Source organism: Phyllostomus discolor, chromosome 5 (genome assembly GCF_004126475.2).
Source record: "Phyllostomus discolor isolate MPI-MPIP mPhyDis1 chromosome 5, mPhyDis1.pri.v3, whole genome shotgun sequence".
In the NCBI taxonomy this organism is placed as follows: Eukaryota; Metazoa; Chordata; class Mammalia; order Chiroptera; family Phyllostomidae; genus Phyllostomus; species Phyllostomus discolor.
The window spans coordinates 7,267,927-7,284,774 of NC_040907.2; the positions used below are offsets into that span (position 1 = coordinate 7,267,927).

Genomic DNA, 16,848 nt, shown 5'->3' on the forward strand with positions numbered 1-16,848 from the left:
GACCTGGGGCCCAGGACCCGGAGTGGGGGTGTTTGGACAACGGACTAGAGGTCATAGTTGTTCCTGTGTCATCTTACTTCGAGCTGCCCACTCCGATAAACCCGACTTAGTGGTCGGAGCAGGGGCGCGGTGTCGCGTGGTGCGGAGGGAGGGGCGGCACCAGTGTCCACGCGGCTTCACGGACATAGCGCGGCGGAGCTGACCACGGAGGCCGTGTTCCTTGCCCTGCTGCCGGAGCCCTCCTGCCCTGTGGGAATAACAGGCCCTACTGCCAGAGGCTGCTTTGACAGGGGGACACAGGCTTCCTTCCACCTGGATGGACTTTTAAAAAAGGGTTTTAAAAAGTTTTACTTAGAGGAGAAGGCAGGGAGAGAGGGAGAGAAACACCAATGTGAGAGAGAAACATCAACTGGTTGCCTCTCATGCGCACCCTGACCGGGGACCAAACCCGCAGCCCAGGTGTGTGCCCCAACCAGGAATCGAGTTGGGGACCTTTTGCTTTGCAGGGTGACACTCGACCAAGCAAGCCACGCCGGTCAGGGCTTACGTGTATTTTTTAAGACAGTAAAAGTGAAATCCGCCTCCACTGGCCTTTTCGTGGCAGGCCCGGGAGGGAACTAGGGACCTTGGCCCTAATGAAGCAAATCGGTTTTCATGGTTGAAAGATAAGCACTTTGCTGTTTGCTGACTTAGAGAACACAAAAGAGAGATTGGTAACTGCTTCCAAACTTTCCTACTCACTTTTTCCTTAACATGAGGTGTTTGTAATGAACATGGCTAGATATTAGATAAATGTGTCAGAACTGGTGTTTGCACATGCACGCTGTCCCCATTGTCACCTCAGGGCCCCGCATCTGTGTTCCAGCCCCGCTGCCATCAGTGCCCAGGGGAGTCAGGCCTCCTTGGGAACCATCTTTTGGGTTTATAGTGCGTTTTTCAGGATGGGTTTGTTTTGTTGTAAGTCTTTGTATTACGACCTACCTTTTTTAGGAAAAGATCAGTTAGGGCTGGAATGGGTGATCAAATTCAATAAAGCCATTTCTGTTTCTCTGTAGCCTTCCTAAAAAGGTAAAGGATTGATTTTCTCCGTCAGATATATCTATATATGGGCTTATGAGCTGACACTGAAGTTAGTCTAACAAAGGATTGCCAAAATATCTCAAGGACTTTCTGCAAATAGGTTTCTGTTTTGTTAAAGTAACCCGAATAACTGTGTATGGTTTGTAGCATTTTAATGAAAAAATTTCCCTGTATTTGTTTTTGAGGATTTGATTTTAAGTGGCAGCGCATACAAGGATCGCTCTTTCTTCAAGGTATAACATGCGTTTTTGCCTCCTGGTTATTCTGAAAAAACCTTATGGGATTCAGCAGTCAATTCACACTCATATGCTTAAAAAAGAAAACTAAAAAAACCTGACCCTTTAAAATACCTCATTACTTGGGAAGTCTGCTTATCTGTGTGCGTGTCTGTGTGTGCATGTGCATGCACGAGAGAGAGAGAGAGAGAGAGAGAGAGAGAGAGAGAGAGAGAGAGAGACTCTCTTGTGTAGAGAAGTTCTTGTTAAGGACCATGAAAAGCAATTCCTTCCTTCCTTCTCTCCCTTTCTTTCTCTCCTCCCCCCTTTCCTTCCTTCCTTCCTTCCTTCCTCCCTCCCTTCCTTCCTTCCTCCCTCCCTTCCTTCCTTCCTTCCTTCCTTCCTTCCTTCCTTCCTTCCTCCCGGCTCCAGGTAGTGCTTTCTTGGTGACCTAATTTATTTCCTTAAATCTCAGAAGAGCATCTTGTTTCACACCAGTGGTTGTTCTGTAGAATTCCATAAGGGCTGCTTGGAGTGTGCCGCCTGTAACGTCTTCGCGATCAGACAAACGCGTCTGTGGAGCCTGCCCCTCCACACGCCCAGCCAGGCTCCGTTGGCCCAGGCCTCTGCGCTCACGTGTGCCCTTGAATGCATTTGCACGTGGGAGGCTTGTCTAGTGTGCATTCCAGGGGTCACAGAACGGGAAATAATCCTGAAATCAAAGCTTGCAGAGGGGTTATTTGCCTTTGAGCCTCATGACTCCTGTGTGTTTAGAATTGTTTTACATAAATCCGTGTCCTAATGAGTGCAGGTCTGAATTTTTACATTCGCTTTTCCTTTCATTTTATTCAATCATAGCTTGTGCTTAAACCATAATTTCTAAGTCAGCCTTTCAAAAGCTTTGAGTTAATCTCCTCAAGCCATTGATTTATTTAAACCAACTGTAGAGAGGATGTAGAGATGAATCAAATGAAAGAGCAACAAATACCCTCTGGAGTTTAAATAAACTAAGCAAGGGGGATGGTTTTTAATGTTGAAATGCTTCAATAGTAGCATTTACCTAGTAATTTGCCTTGCAAGAAATTTTTCGGAAAGTAAGAACTGGTTTCTTTCACTGTTACATGTAATTACTACCCCAGACACCCGTGCAGGAGAGCACTGCCATCATGTTCTCAGACGCCGCGAGGAGTACACACACCAGGCAGTGCCGGAGGGAAGGCCGCTGTCCTCCTCCGGTCCGCTCCGGAGCATGGGCGGCCGAGCGCGCTGACGCTGCAGGGGCCGGACGGGCCCTGGCCCCGAGGCCGAGCCGGGGAAGTCAGTGGTGGGGTCACAGTGGTGACGAAGAGTCACCCCTGTTCGTGAGGAACTGAAGGCACTAAGTGTGGAAGGGCAGCGTGTAGTGTTTTCAGTAGAATTGCAGAATTTATTTTAATCTGGATTAGATCTTAATCTTTATGTCCTTGGACTGAAACCTATTAGGTGTGACCACCTACCTGTGTTTTCCACTTTCTTTTCATTTGCACAGTTACTGGGAGAGATGAGAAATAGACACCCACGAGGGGAGACTTCCAGAACGCGCAAACACATTACCATAGCTTCATTCCACTGGAACCATAATGCGCATTGGATACGTTTTTTAGAACAATAAACTCTTCCCCTCCAGTAAAGCACCAATATGTCGTATGGCCAAGAGATTTGCTTTTGCTGCATTTTACCACTGTAGATTAAACCACTGGCAATAATGTTTGCTCTTAAGAGCATGACATATGCTCTTAAGGCAAAAGATAATATCTCCTACAAAATGGCCACAGTTTTCAACAGGTATGGAATTACATGTAACGTCTCTGCAAATAATTACACGTGGCATAAATGTCACGACCCTGTTACCTATCTGTTCATGGGATCTGGTTGTCGTGGGAAGCGCCAAGTGTTATGGAGTCTGTGACGAACTCAGGGACTGGGACGGGACTTCCAGGGTCATAAAGATTCCACTCCCCTTCCTGCCATCTAGTTTACGTTGTTTCTCCCCAGGAATCCGTGCCCTCAGCTTCCCCAGGGGGCACCCCAAAGCACAGTGTGAGGAAGACGACGAGCACAGAGGACCCGAAGGGCCCCCATCCGGAGGGGCTCTTCATGACGCCGCCTGTCGGAGCGAGCCTGGGCAGCCTGAAGAGTGAGTGTGCGCCCAGCAGCTCGACCAAGCGGCAAGGGCAGCAGGCCACACCCTCCGCCGGCCAGGTGTCCAGCAGTCCAGGTAAAGGGGCTGTGTGAAGATGGGGAAATTCACGAGCCGGTTGTGGGAGCCCACGGGGAGGGGGCGATGCGTCCCGTACAGGCGGATGCTGACAAAGCAATGGTATGTCTTCAGCGACAATCGAATTTTGGAATTGCTTTAGTAGGTTTAAGAAGTTTTGGATGTAGATTTAGCATCGGGTGACTTCCAGAGTAGATTAAATTAGCAAGACACCTTGTAAATAAAGATATTTGGATCATCTATTAGGATTTTTTTCTTACAGATCAAGAGAGTTGCCACCAGATGGTGATATAACTAGAATGACCCCTGCATCCTTTGATACATCCACTGCCCTTGCACTCTCCTTGCAAGTCACTGTTTAATTCTAGAAACTAAAAAGGGACTCTTAAAAAAATACTAGTATGAATTAGGTAACCACAGAAATACTCAAAGTGATAACTTTTAAAAGACATGAACCATCCAGTTGTTGGTGCCCTGCTGTAGAATTTAAGAATGGGTCATTCCAGATGGGAGCCTGATTTTGGCCTTCGAGTTTTCAGATGTGTCGTGGTGGGTGATGGATCGGTGAGGGGGCTCCACCAGGCTGGAGAGGGGCGCAGCGTATAATTTGCCACGAGAATTAGTCCACTGGGGCCGGACTCGGGGAGGTGGGGGGCACTAGCTGAGGGAGACTGTCTTCTGTTAGGTACACGTGAGGGAGAGGGGTGCTGCCTAGTCCTGGGGGTGACGGGGTGGGGGCAGGGGGCGTTGACATCGATGATTAAATGAGAGTATATAATTACCACTGTAATAGCAGTTGTCGAACACTTCCTATGAGCCGGACATTGCGGCACATTCTTTACCTAAGCTACCGTATTTCATCCTCATAACGCCCCTATGGAGTTGTACTTTTGTCCGCACTTTACAGATGAGGAGACAAAAGCAGGGAGAGGTTAAGGAGCTCCACCTGCCCACAGTGAAGTGTAGACAGTGAGTGGTGGCGCTGGCCTAGGAGCTTAGGCAGCCCGACCCCAGAGCCTGACCTCTCAGGCCGCGTGAACTCTCGAGCCCGCCAGCCCATGCGTGTCTCGCACTTGGAGCCTGGCCGGGGTGCGCTCTCCACAGCGCCGCTCGGTAACTGTGGTCGTCTCCGGCTGTCGTCAGGAGGACAGTGCTGGCGAGCAGGGAGGCCAGCCACACCTGTAAGGAGTGACCGGGACTGTCGAACGGTCTCTTTTCTAACAGCACCCCTCCTCCTGATTGACCCTCTTTTCCGAAATTCCTCTGCTGTGAATAAGGTTGGATGGAGGCAGTGATTTTCACGCCTCTGCGGATCCCTGGCATTCCCCGATGGCCCCAAGGAGTCCCCGAAGCCCTTCCTTCCTGTCCCCTCCCTGCGTCTTTCAGATCAGCTCCACTTTCCTCTCTTTCACACAGTGATCAGGGTAGCCAAAACACCAAGAACCAATTGGTGTAGTCCTGCCTAATGCCGGGCGCTACACTTTCTTCTCTTGCACATTAACGTGCTGCCTGCCATATGTGAATGACACGGGGGAGACATTGAGCAAGCCCCTGAATACTGAGAGATTAAGATACATGTTACAGGGAAGACAGAGAGGACGGGGGAAGAGAGAGGGCCCAGCTGAGACTGAGCGGGGAGGCGACCCCGTGGGTCAGAGGCTGCTCGGGCCGCAGAGCTTGGCCTTGGGAGGAAGCGGAGGAGGGTCAGCGAGCCCCCAGCTTCCTGAGCGTGAGCGCGGCGGGGAGTGGCTTGAGCCGAGGTTGGAGAAGTAGGCAGTGGGCTTACGCACAGTCTTACAGGGTCTCGGGAGAGTTGCAGAAAGAATTTCAAATTAAACATAGGCATCAAAGTGTGCAGAGGAAGAGAATGTTATGGTTTCATTTCTTTCTACCTTTTTTTAAGGGGTCACTCTGACATTTCGTGGGCGGAATGGTTTTGTGAGGGCCAGAAGGGAATGTGTTGGTGTTGTGGAGGGGGGTTGCTGGTGGTCCAGGCAAGAACGAAGGTGGTTTGGGTGTGGTCAGTGGTGGTAGAAATGGTTACATGTGACGTGTGTTTGAAAAAGAATTTCGTTGCTGGGAGATTTTGTAACCTTTGGGTAGTGTTATCTCTACAGGAGATGCCTGTTAAGTTGGTTTACTCATAAACTGCCATGCCCCTCAGTGAGTGTCTCAGGCCAGTGGTGAGACCCTGCGGGAGTGTGGCCGGTGTGCCCCTGACGTGGAGCTGAGCAGGCAGGATGCGTCTGGCACACAGAGTGTGGGGTGCAGGGAGGCCTCGGGACGGAGTGGAGGCTTCTGGACACCTCGTCTCCTGGAGCAGGCAGTTCTAAACGTTTTCTCAAGACAGAATGAACTTCCTTTGGCTTTTTAGTTTAGCTCAGGGCCGGCCAGCCCTTGCTGGCTCCCATTTCCCTCCCTCCCTCTCCCCCCCGGTGTCTGTAGAAGACCACGTCTGCCTGCTGGATTGCATCGTCGTGGACCTGCAGGACATGGACATCTTCGCGGCAGAGAGACACCCGCGGGAGGACGCTCAGGCCTCGGACGGCGGCGGGGGCGACCTGCTCTTCCCCTCCTACTTCGTGCGGCAGACCGGGGGCAGCCTGCTCACCGAGCCCTGCAGGCTGAAGCTGCAGGTGGAGAGGAATCTGGACAAGTGAGTGTCTTTTGTCTGAGTAACCGCCTGTCACGAGTAGAATCCTAGTGAATTGGAAATCAGTGCCATTGGGCAAGTCTGAAAGAGACTAGGTGTTCACTTACTTCTCCATCTATGTAGCCAATGTGTGCTGGCTGTGAGGGCTGCTACAGTGAAGGGAAGGGAACACTCCTGCCCTCACGGAGCTCACGTTTCGCTGAGGGGCACAGGAAGGCCAGTAGACAATTCTAATTTAGCGTCTGAGCCAGTGTTAGAAACTGTATAATAGGATCATGGCAGGTGCCTTGGGAACGGAGGAGAGGATGTAAGTTTAGCATGGATTTTGGTGTGGTTAGGGAGGTGGTGACGGCAGCAACAGTATTTTGGAAGAGGTGACATTTGGGTTATGTGTTCCAAAAATGATAGCATCTGGGCCCGGTGTTGCTGTTCACCCTGTAGGTCCACTTTATCAGAATAGCTGTTTAGATGCAGTTTTGCCCACGTCACTCCACTAAGCAGACTTAAAGCACTCCATAAACACTAACGGACTGATTCACATTTACCCTTTAATTGGCCTCAAAATGCAGAATGCTTCTTTCTGTCGCTTAGAACATTGTTTCAGTTGTCATTAGTTCCATACCTGGCCGGGAAAGGTCTCGAAAATACACATCCCCAGAGCCGACCTGAGTCCGCTGGAAGCCACTGTCAGGGCTGACCCTCATGTGCATCATTAACACAGTCCTGTGGCGGTGTCCGTGCCCACGGGGCCCACGTACACGCACCGGAAGCTGCTGGTTCTGGTGCGTGATGGCTTTTAGTTTGAGGCGTTAGTGTGGGGAAAGCAGCAGCCTGCACATCTCAGCTCCAGGGGCAGACGAGGAGGGGCTGTAGTGCAGCGCCTTGGAAAGCGGTCTCGTTGCCCACACAGAGTGTGATTCGAGTCCCTGTTAGGCCACTCCCTTCGCAGCCCTTGGGCTTGGGCAAGTCCTTGTATGTCACTTTTTCGTTTCTGTCTGCATTAGTGATACAGTTTAGCTGCTCTCACTGGGATTTTTGCATTTCATTCTTACTTGTTATTCAAGTGCGCCCTGGCCGATGTTCAGTTATGGTTGGCATGGGCTATATTTGGTTTTACTGGCTTAGCAGACTTAAGAGGAGCTTCATTATTTAGAAACTGAACACTTTGTTTTCTTTTCAAGTAATGCTTCCAAAAAAAAATGTGCTTCGCTACTCTCCATATCTAAACTTTACCCACTTTCATCAGCGCGTATGTGCAAATTGTTATGCTCTGCTAGCCCGGAGAGAAGGCGATAATGGAACACCAGGTGTCCTGTCCCTGCACACGAGCAGGGAACCCGGAGGGTGCCCAGTGACCCTTTCCCGCTCGCCGCCGCTGCCTGCGTCAGTGGTGTTTTGTCGCTTCGTCGCATATAGGCTGTTCTCTCTAGACAAAGTCATTTTTTATATTCCTCTTCCCCTTGAAGTCCTCGCCCTGTATTTTATATGCCCAGAGAGTGGTGTGCGCAGGGCACAGGAGGTGCACTCCACCCCTGGCAGGGCGGAGTGCAAGGCCTTCACTGCGGGGATAAGGTGTGCTGCTCCCCAGCCTGGGCTGCTTCCGCGTCACTCCTGCCCTTCCCGGCAGAGACGGGTCCCTGCCGCACGTCGTATCCTGCTGTCCCCTCCGGGCTCCGCGTGAAACGCCGATTTCTCCAGTTACCGCTCAGTCTGAGCAGTTAAAGAGCTTGTCGTCTTTTCTTTATTGCTATTCCAGCTATAACGTCTAAATTATTTCTGAACCTCATGAGATTTTTTTTCCTTTTTAATGTATTACTTAATTAACTCATTAGATTTGGGGACTTTGTAAATGTGCATTTTGGGAGAAAAGAGGCTCTTTGTGGTTGAAGCGTGACACTCGGTCATGCTAACTTGCTTCATGTGGAGCCACATGAGATTTTTTTGTTGGAAGTTAGAAATTAGCCGGTCGATGACGTGGGTGGGTACTTTGTAGCTCGTGTGTTTGGGTGTGAGCTGTGCCAGGATTAAGTCAGTGATTTGTTTCCTCTTCTTTCCCAGAGAGATCAGCCATACCGTGCCGGACATATCCATCCACGGCAGCCTGTCCTCGGTGCACTGCTCCCTGGATCTGTGCAAGTACAAGCTCATCCGCGGGCTGTTGGAGAACAACCTCGGAGAGCCCATAGAGGAGTTCATGCGGCCTTACGACTTACAGGACCCGAGAATCCACGTGAGTGAGACCTCATGCCCCTCTGTGACGCTCATCGTCCCAGCTGGAGGTCACGCTGCGCGTGTACTCCTCAGATCACCAGGGGGAGGGAGGAAGAGGCAGCAATGAGCGGATGAGATTCCTTGCCACATTCACCCCACTTTTAGATTGACACCGTCACCTGTGAACTGACCGGCATTTTCTTTTTCCAGACCGTTCTGAGCGGAGAGGTGTACACGTGCGTGTGCTTCCTCGTTGACATGGTGAACGTGAGTCTGGAGCTGAAAGATCCAAAAGGAAAAGAAGGTGCTGGGTCCCTAGCCAGGTATGGCTCCAATCATATATTATTTTTACAATGACGGCAATATTACTGTAACCTTAGTACACATAATCCACATGGTTTGCTTTAGCAGAGAGCAGGGGTTCGGACTGGTGGCTTGCAGCTGAGTGTGGTCTGCAGAGAGCTTTTTGGTTGGTCTGCACAGTGCTGTTCGGAGTTTAAATTCATCGCTGTGTAGGGCAAGCTGGCTCAGGCTGTGCTGTGGTGACAGGCACTCCACCGTACCGCTGGCTCCGGGCAGTGAGGGTGTTCTCTCTCCCCGTGCTGCGTGGGTCTCGGGCTGCTCTGTGCCCTGCAGTCACTGTGGCTGCCACAGCAGACAGATTTCGGATGTGCCCATGAGGAAAACACGAGCTTTGGAGGGTCTCGAGTGGCAGCTGATGCCCTGGCAAACCTCGTGGGGCTGGAACACGGCCCCCCTCATGCACGACCGAGTTAGGGTGTGCGGTCTTACTGGGCGTCCGCAGAGGGGAGACCCAGGACTGCTCGGTGAGCTGCACTGATGACACCCTCACTGGCCGCCGATGTTTAAAGCTTGGGGGTTTTCACATAAAAAGCTGAGATTTCAGTTTCTTTTGAGAAATTGGAAGGTTTGGCCCACGTTTTCATTTGGAAGCCCGGGAAGCTGAGGAGCAACTTAGCAAACCTTCAGGAAGGGCGTGTGCTTACCGAGCACTTCACTTATTTGCTTGGTCGGCGTGGACCAGGGATTTGTGATTGGTGGTATGGAACCTGCAGAAATGCATTGCGTTGGCACATTGGTTGCCTTTCATGTAGGTCTCTTGATAGCCATGTGAGGTGGTACAGATATTATTTCTGTTTTCCAGATAGTTTTCGACTAGCGTAGGATTATATAGGCTGGAGAAGTGGTTCGATATTTGAAAACAGGACTTCGAGGCTGGTGATTTCCCCACAGAAGCACTCCATCTTCCGCTCTGTCTTCCCCTTAAAAATCTGTCGGGTCTGTACCTAAGTCAGCGGATGAGAACGTGGGGTAGTGAAGCTGGGCTTTAGCGTCAATTGCCTTGTTAGTTGCATTTTTTTCTTTCTTTCTTTTTTTTTTTTTTTGATGATTGGCTATGCCCTTAGTTTTTTCCAGCATGGAATAATTCTGTACAGATTGTTGTGATGGTACTGAGTAATTATGATTTGTTTATTGCAGCTTTCTCTGTTATTAAAAAAAAATCCTAAATGTATCTCCTGTTTGTGGATGAATTGCATTATTTCTCTTCAATGAAGGATATTATTTGTTCTTATAGTTCCCATTAAGCCATAGTGGTCTTATATAAAAATGCAGCAAACTCTGGGGAGAGAATCCTCCCGGCAGGCCAGGAGTTGGCAGATGAAGGACTGAAGGGGCCCTCGACATCCTTTGGGGGTTGTTACATACACAGAGTTGGGCAAAAGTAGGGTTACAGTTGTGAGTATGTGAAGCACAGTTTATTCTTGTATTATTGTTTGTTAATTATTGCATTATTTCCCATCTAAACAACTGTAAACCGACTTTTGCCACACCCTGTGTACAGCCTTCTTAGACTTAAGATGAGAAATGAGAGTGCTAATGAGCCGAGAGTGTCATACGTACATGGTACTGCTGTTCCTCACGAAGTTCCTGTGGGCGGGATCACCTCTTTGGAAACGGGGAGTAAGGTACAGGGCGCAGTGACGCCAAGTCCGTCCTGAGGAATCTGGTAAAATCAGTGGAAGACCTCAGAATGAAAGTTATTATCCTTTATAGAATTCTGGTGTATTTATTATTTTGTTCTTTTACCTTGATCTTGCACAATTTTGTAAAAGGGAAGAGTTCAGCCTCTTGTCTGTCTTCTTCCGTTTAGATTTGACTTCAAGAAGTGTAAACTGCTCTACGAGAGCTTCTCCAACCAGACCAAGTCTGTCAACTTGGTCTCGCATTCCATGATGGCCTTCGACACCCGCTACGCGGGGCAGAAGACCAGCCCCGGCACGACGAACGTGTTCAGCTGCATCTTCCAGCCCTCCAAGAACAGCAGCACGACCCAGGGCTCCATTCAGATCGAGCTGCACTTCAGGTAGCGTGTCCTCACTGAGGCAGTCACACCTCGGTGCTCGTGGGCTCCAGACCTTGTGAGACCCGGTACTCGTCACGCTGTGATGAGAAAAAAAAATGTTTCCTCATTTGGCATTTGCTCGGGACCCGTGGCACTTGCTAGAATTTGTACGAGTCAGGAAAACGCCCTGTAGCAGAAAATTTCTTCTGGGAAAAATTTGTTTGGTTCTGGTTGGTTTCAGCACTCGTCACGGGTTCTGGATGAGTTAACGACGAGTACTGAGGCACTGCTGTCCTTTCCTTTGTGGCCAAGGCCGTGTGGGCTGTAGAGCTTCAGAGGAACAGGGAAGCCCTGGAGAGACAGATGCATAATGGACCTCGTGCGGTGTCCCGAGTGTTAACGCAGCAGGCCCGCGTCCTTGCAGCTTCATCCGTTGGCCAGAAGGTGTCTCTGTTGTTTTAAAAAAAAAAGTAGTTTAGAGTTAAGCCAGATTCTTGGAATCGCCCTGTTAGTTTAGACTGTTTTAATATATAAAGCAACTTGGGAAGGAAGAAATTATTCTTGTTTCAGGAAAAAGAGAGACTTTTGTTTGTGGAAATAACAGAAGGGGAGGTGGTTTTGACTTGCATTACCGATTCATCTACGCAAGTCTTGCTGACGCCTCCGTTAAAAAGAGCTCCGGCTGCTGAACTAGGTTGTTTTCCTTTTTGTAGTGCGGCGGGGGGGGGGGGGCGGTTTTGTCTGTGGGAAGTGCGTTGGTTTTGGAGTTGTGCAGTTCTGCGCTCCACACCTCCACTGACCGCCGCCCAGCTTTGTGTCCCCCGGGACCAGCCGTTTGGCCTCTCTGAGCGCCGCCTCCTTCTGTGAAATAGAAAAGAGCAGCCGTACCTGCCTGGCATGCCGCTTGGCGCAGACAGGAGAAGCCATTACTATTCCTGATGGAGGTGGTGGTATTTTATGATATACTGTGGTAAGATTTTGCAACCAAGTGAGCCTTGGCCTGCAGACCTGACCAATGAGGTCTGATCTGAAGAAATCCTTCCATGCAAATCCAAAAGGAGACCTTGGAGGCGATGTCAGTTTCGTTCTGTTAGCGCATGATGGTGCCAGGTATGTTGTAAATGTAGACCAGTACGTGAGAAAGCTGGGTTAAGTGAAGACAAATAAGTGAAAACTTATTCGTTAGGCGTCAGAAGAAAAAATCATCGAGACTGCTCTTATATTTATGTATTTAAATATGCCTGACATTTCAATGTGCTGCTCAGTGAATTCCTCAGGGTTTGAGATGTTTTTTTAGGGAGAGGTTGTGGTCTCTCCGTAAGTCTTTAGGAAGTCTAGCAAAGTAGACATTTTAACTTGTGTATGAACTAGTTGACTCTTATTGAGCCCTACCATGAGCCAGGCACTTGACCTATCTTTAATTTAATTCTCAGGAGCCTGCAAAGTGGGTGACTTCTTCCCCATTTAACAGACGCCGTAACAGAAGCTCGGAGGGGGTTAAGTAGCTCTTCCGTGGTCACACAGCTAGTAAGTAAGGTAGTGAGAGCTCAGACCTGGGCTTCTCATTTCGAAGTGCGTGTCTTGAACGGTCTTCGGCCCACCTGCCTCTGGTGATTGGCTGATCGTAGTCAGACGACAGGCTTTGCAGCTCCTTTGTTTGAAGACGATGTTTATTTGAATAGGAGGCTTGCATGTGTTTGGTCCGTCTGCGGGAAACAATTTCTTTTTGGGTTTGCTCTGTTATTATTGATCTGGCTTTCTAAACTATCAGCTAGTTTTTCAGCCTTTCATGTCTCATATCTAAGCAGCCTTGAAATATTGTTCTATTTATACACTCAAGGTATATAATTTCCTAGAGTTGAATAATAAAGCCTTACCTTGACTCTTGCTAACAGAAGTCCCATTGTTAGCGAGAGGGTTAACACGTTCTCCTGATCGGAACTTTTGAACGCTTTCTGTGTCTCACGAAGAATTGCTCTTTTGTTGGGATTTTGTGTGTCAAATATAAATCATTTCACAGTGTTTAAAGGCTTGAAATATTTTCCAGAATAGGCATCAGACACACTTTGACTTTCCAGTTAGTACATAGCTCTGACAGTCTGTGTTCAACGTGGGGTGGAAAATTTTTACTGAGGGCAACATTTTTTCTCGGTTACAAAAGGGTAAAGTGTTTCGGTGAAAAATGCTGTGCCTGTGTGAAGGAGACATACATCATTGTGCCCTTTTTCTAGAGGCAGCGAGCCAGGCCTAGGAGAAATGAGAGACTGGGGAAGCCAGCCTTCCAAATACCTCCAAATCGGCTTTTCCGGAATAGGGGCCCCCTGAGGGCAGGGACCTGCAGCAGCTAGAGCCCCAGAGCTGCTTTGGGCTCGTGGCGCAAAGTGCGCATCCCAGAAAACCCTGCAGAGATGCCCCGGCCCCTTTTCCTCTGCGCCACCCGTGTCTGCCGACTGTGGGCTCATGGGGCTGGGTCTGAGAGTCCTCTTTGAGTTTAACCCTCAAACATAGAAGTTGGAGTTTTGGGGGCCACACAATGAATATTCTCTTCCCCCTCCCCCAGTTCCACTTGTAGGGTGCCAGGTAAATGTTGCCTTATTTGTCCTCTTTCTCAGCTGCGAGAGCTGGGCTGTCAGGTCAGTTCCAGCGAGGGAAACAGCTGAGCTCCAGTGTGTAGAGTAGGGGTCTGGAAGCAGTGATTCTAGACCGCAAGGGAAGAGCGCCTCTCGGGTCTCCTTGAAGTTGCCCGTGGGGAAGGGGACTGACCTGCAGCCAACGCCTGTTCCGTGCCCGCTGCTTCGTCTCTTCCAGTGCGACGCTTCCCGTTTCGTGAGTGAGAGAGCAGGCTCAGAGGAGGCAGGCGACTCACGCGAGATGGCCCCCCTGGCTGAGGGACAGGACTCAAGCCTGGGCTCTTTCTTTTGTGCCGTGATTTCTCAGCCTCAGCACCGCTGACACTTTTAGGTCAGACGATTTCTTGTTGTGGGCGCTGTTCTGTGCATCGTGGGATACGGGCAGCAGCCCTGCTTCTGCCCACGAGATGCCAGTAGCAGCCCCCAGTGTGTTAGCCAAGGGTGTACCCAGACATTGCCAGGTGTCTCCTGGGGGGACAAGATCACCCCTTGTAGAGACCCCTTGGATTACACTGTGCTGCTTTCTTACTACTTCTTGCTTAAAAATATGATTAACTTTCGAAAACATGCATTGCACGTTTTATTTTACCAGTGTTCAGAGTTTATTGGTACTCGCGGTTGTTAGTTTAGAAAATGCTGGAACACCTACCTTCTGCCAGACTGAGTAATACATTTGCAGGTTAATGAAATATCATGTTGCCCCTTTCCTATTTTATTTTTTTTGGTCTTCTTTCTCATAGATCTACGAAGGATTCCTCCTGTTTTACAGTAGTTCTCAACAATCTCCGCGTGTTTCTCATATTTGACTGGCTGCTGTTAGTCCATGATTTTCTCCACACTCCCAGCGACGTTAAGAAACAGACTAACGTTACTCCTTCTCGCCACCGCAACGCAAGTAGTGAACCTGCTGCAGTTCCCAAGACCGTGAAGAGTGGAGTAGTTACTAGGCGGTCTTCCCTGCCTATGTCCACGGAAAGGCATCTGGAGGTCAAGGTCAATGTAACAGGTGAGTATTCATGTGTGTGAGTCACTGATCTTAGTTGGAGTGTTAGGCTCCATATGTGTGTTGCAGGATAACTTTTCTATTGCCTTTTCATTTTTTTTTTTAATTTTTAAAGATTTTTTAATTTATTTATTTTTAGAGAGGGAAGGGAGGGAGATAGAGAGAGAGATAGAGAGAGAGAGAACATCAATGTGCGGTTGCTGGGGGTTATGGCCTGCAACCCAGGCATGTACCCTGGCTGGGAATTGAACCTGGGACACTTTGGTTCCCAGCCCGCGCTCAATCCACTGAGCTACACCAGTCAGGGCCTTTTCATTTTTTAACATGAGTACTTTTATACACTTGAATCTTCTTTTTAAAAGGGTGATGGTGACAATTTTATTTTTTATTATTTTAAAAAGTATTTCTTTTTTAAAAAATTTATTGAATTTGGGGGGGGAGGAGAGAAAGAAAAAAAATACATCTATTTTTGTTATTTCACTTATTGATGCATTCATTTGTTGATTCTTGTATGGGCCCTGCCTGGGGATTGAACCTGCAACCTTTGCCTGATGGGAGGATGCTCTAAGCGACTGAACTGCTCGGTCAGGGCCTGCTTGGGTCTTTCATAAACCAACAAGCATGGAAGTTCCCGGCCCCTGTGTTTGGGTGTGAACTGCCTGGCCCACTGTGAAGGCTGCAGGGTCCCTCGTGTCTCCCCTCTGCCTGCTGAATGCACGCTCCCAGCTTGAGGACCGCCTGGGCGGCGGGCTTTCTTCCCAGCGTCCATTCTGGCTTCAGTTTCCTATTTGATTCTTAGGGCCCCAGCAGATGTGCCTTCCTAAGCGTGGGCAAATTTGGTACAGGAAAATCTTAGTTTAGAAGGTAAACAGGTGAGGGGGTTGTTTTTTGTCTACAAAAAGAATATTTTCTTTGTAAACAGAATTGTTATGTTTCGTTAACTAGTGAAGTATTCTAGTGTACCTGTATGCATTCGTGTATTTATTGTTGTTTGTGGTATTCCCCGTGAACTGCTCCATAGGTTGGAAGCAGCTAGCATTTTAAGTGGATTTAGTTTTGAAAGGTGGGTCTGTACATGGTTTTGATGAAAACATGCGGTGCCTAGAGGGAAGTAAGTTTGCCATGAACAAGTGAGTGGGAAACTGCAGGTACTAATTTCAAAAATTTCTGCATCACATTGGTCTACGTCCTGTGAAACAGCTGCATGGCGGATGTAGTGTCTTACGCTGCCTGACCAAGGTGCATGTCTGAGTGCATTTCCTGGGATTTCAGAGCAGATTATCCGCTGGAGGAGGGTTAATTCCCCAAGCTCCTGACTACCTGTGAGTCCTCCCGGGAGACCTGGATGAAAGATGCCTTCTAGAGAGAAACTGCGCCCCAGTCTTTTCAGCCCGCCTGGTGCCCCTTGCTCAGGGAGTACCTGAGCTCTGGCCGTGCCTGGCCAGATGCTGAGCATTCGTCCAGGGTGGCAGTGAGGGAGGCTGTGGGCGTCCTGGAGGAGAGGTCTCGCCGGTTCGTGCCTCCCCGGTGGGCGCGCGCCGCCCGGCTTCCGACAGCTTGGCTCACGAGGCTGTCCTTCCCAGGCACGGAGTTCGTGGTCGTGGAGGACGTGTCTTGCTTCGATACCAACGCCATCATTCTCAAAGGCACCACGGTGCTCACCTACAAGCCCCGGTTCATTGATCGCCCCTTTTCAGGAAGTTTGTTTGGCATCGAGGTAAGAAGTCTGTGTGTTGATCCAAAGACTGCATGATTGGCTCCAGGGAACAGCCGCTGGAAGGGAATGTCACCCCCTGAACTCTCACTGGGGGATGTAATTAGTGACCTGGGAGGCCCTTACCCTCTGCTCCTGTTTCTCCCTTCGAACCTGCCAGCTTCCTCTGATGTGTGGGTTGGGTCCTCCAGCAGCAGGCTTTCCCGCTTTCTCTTACAGCCTCCCTTGCTCAGGAAGTTCAAGGACACTCTCTCGGTCCCCTTTGCCCTGCTGGGCTCCCTGCTGTGTCCTCCCGCTCTGCAGGTCTAAGCCTTGGCAGGCTTGCGAAGGTGGGGAGGTGGTCCTCATTTCCCCCACACCCCCTTCCCCACAGTGCGTGCTCGTCCCTGTGGAGACCGAGGGCTGTGCGATCATGGAGACTTGGCTGTAAAAGGGCTGAGGATCTTGCGTTTCATCCTTTTAGGGATGTCTGATCTCTGAGAGGGCAACTCCAGAGAGTCACGCATGACCCGAAGGAGTGACCAGTGCTGCTGTAGGCCCTGCAGCAGTCTCCTAAAGGAGATGGTTTGCGTTGGAGTGGCCCCCGCAGCCTGGAAATTACACAGTACAATATCAGACCAAAACCGCTTTGCCCCTTTGCGAGCTGGGGTTATGCAGACAGGAGAGGAACGAGGCAGATTATTATCTCTCAAACGTTCTTAATTCACCGACCTCAGCTAA

The 16,848-nt window shown here is 49.6% G+C and overlaps 1 protein-coding gene across 3 annotated transcripts in view; it reads left to right on the plus strand.

Moving 5' to 3' along the window:
- The window catches only part of VPS13D (vacuolar protein sorting 13 homolog D), a 226,359-nt gene that overhangs the window by 53,080 nt on the left and 156,431 nt on the right, over positions 1-16,848 (plus strand). For all 3 annotated transcript variants that reach the window (XM_028511940.2, XM_036025326.1, XM_028511941.2), the window contains exons 26-32: positions 3,330-3,552; positions 5,998-6,208; positions 8,264-8,435; positions 8,627-8,739; positions 10,590-10,802; positions 14,152-14,417; positions 15,998-16,131. In XM_028511940.2, coding sequence (XP_028367741.1) covers positions 3,330-3,552; positions 5,998-6,208; positions 8,264-8,435; positions 8,627-8,739; positions 10,590-10,802; positions 14,152-14,417; positions 15,998-16,131 — 1,332 coding nt within the window. The remainder of the gene's footprint in view (positions 1-3,329; positions 3,553-5,997; positions 6,209-8,263; positions 8,436-8,626; positions 8,740-10,589; positions 10,803-14,151; positions 14,418-15,997; positions 16,132-16,848) is intronic.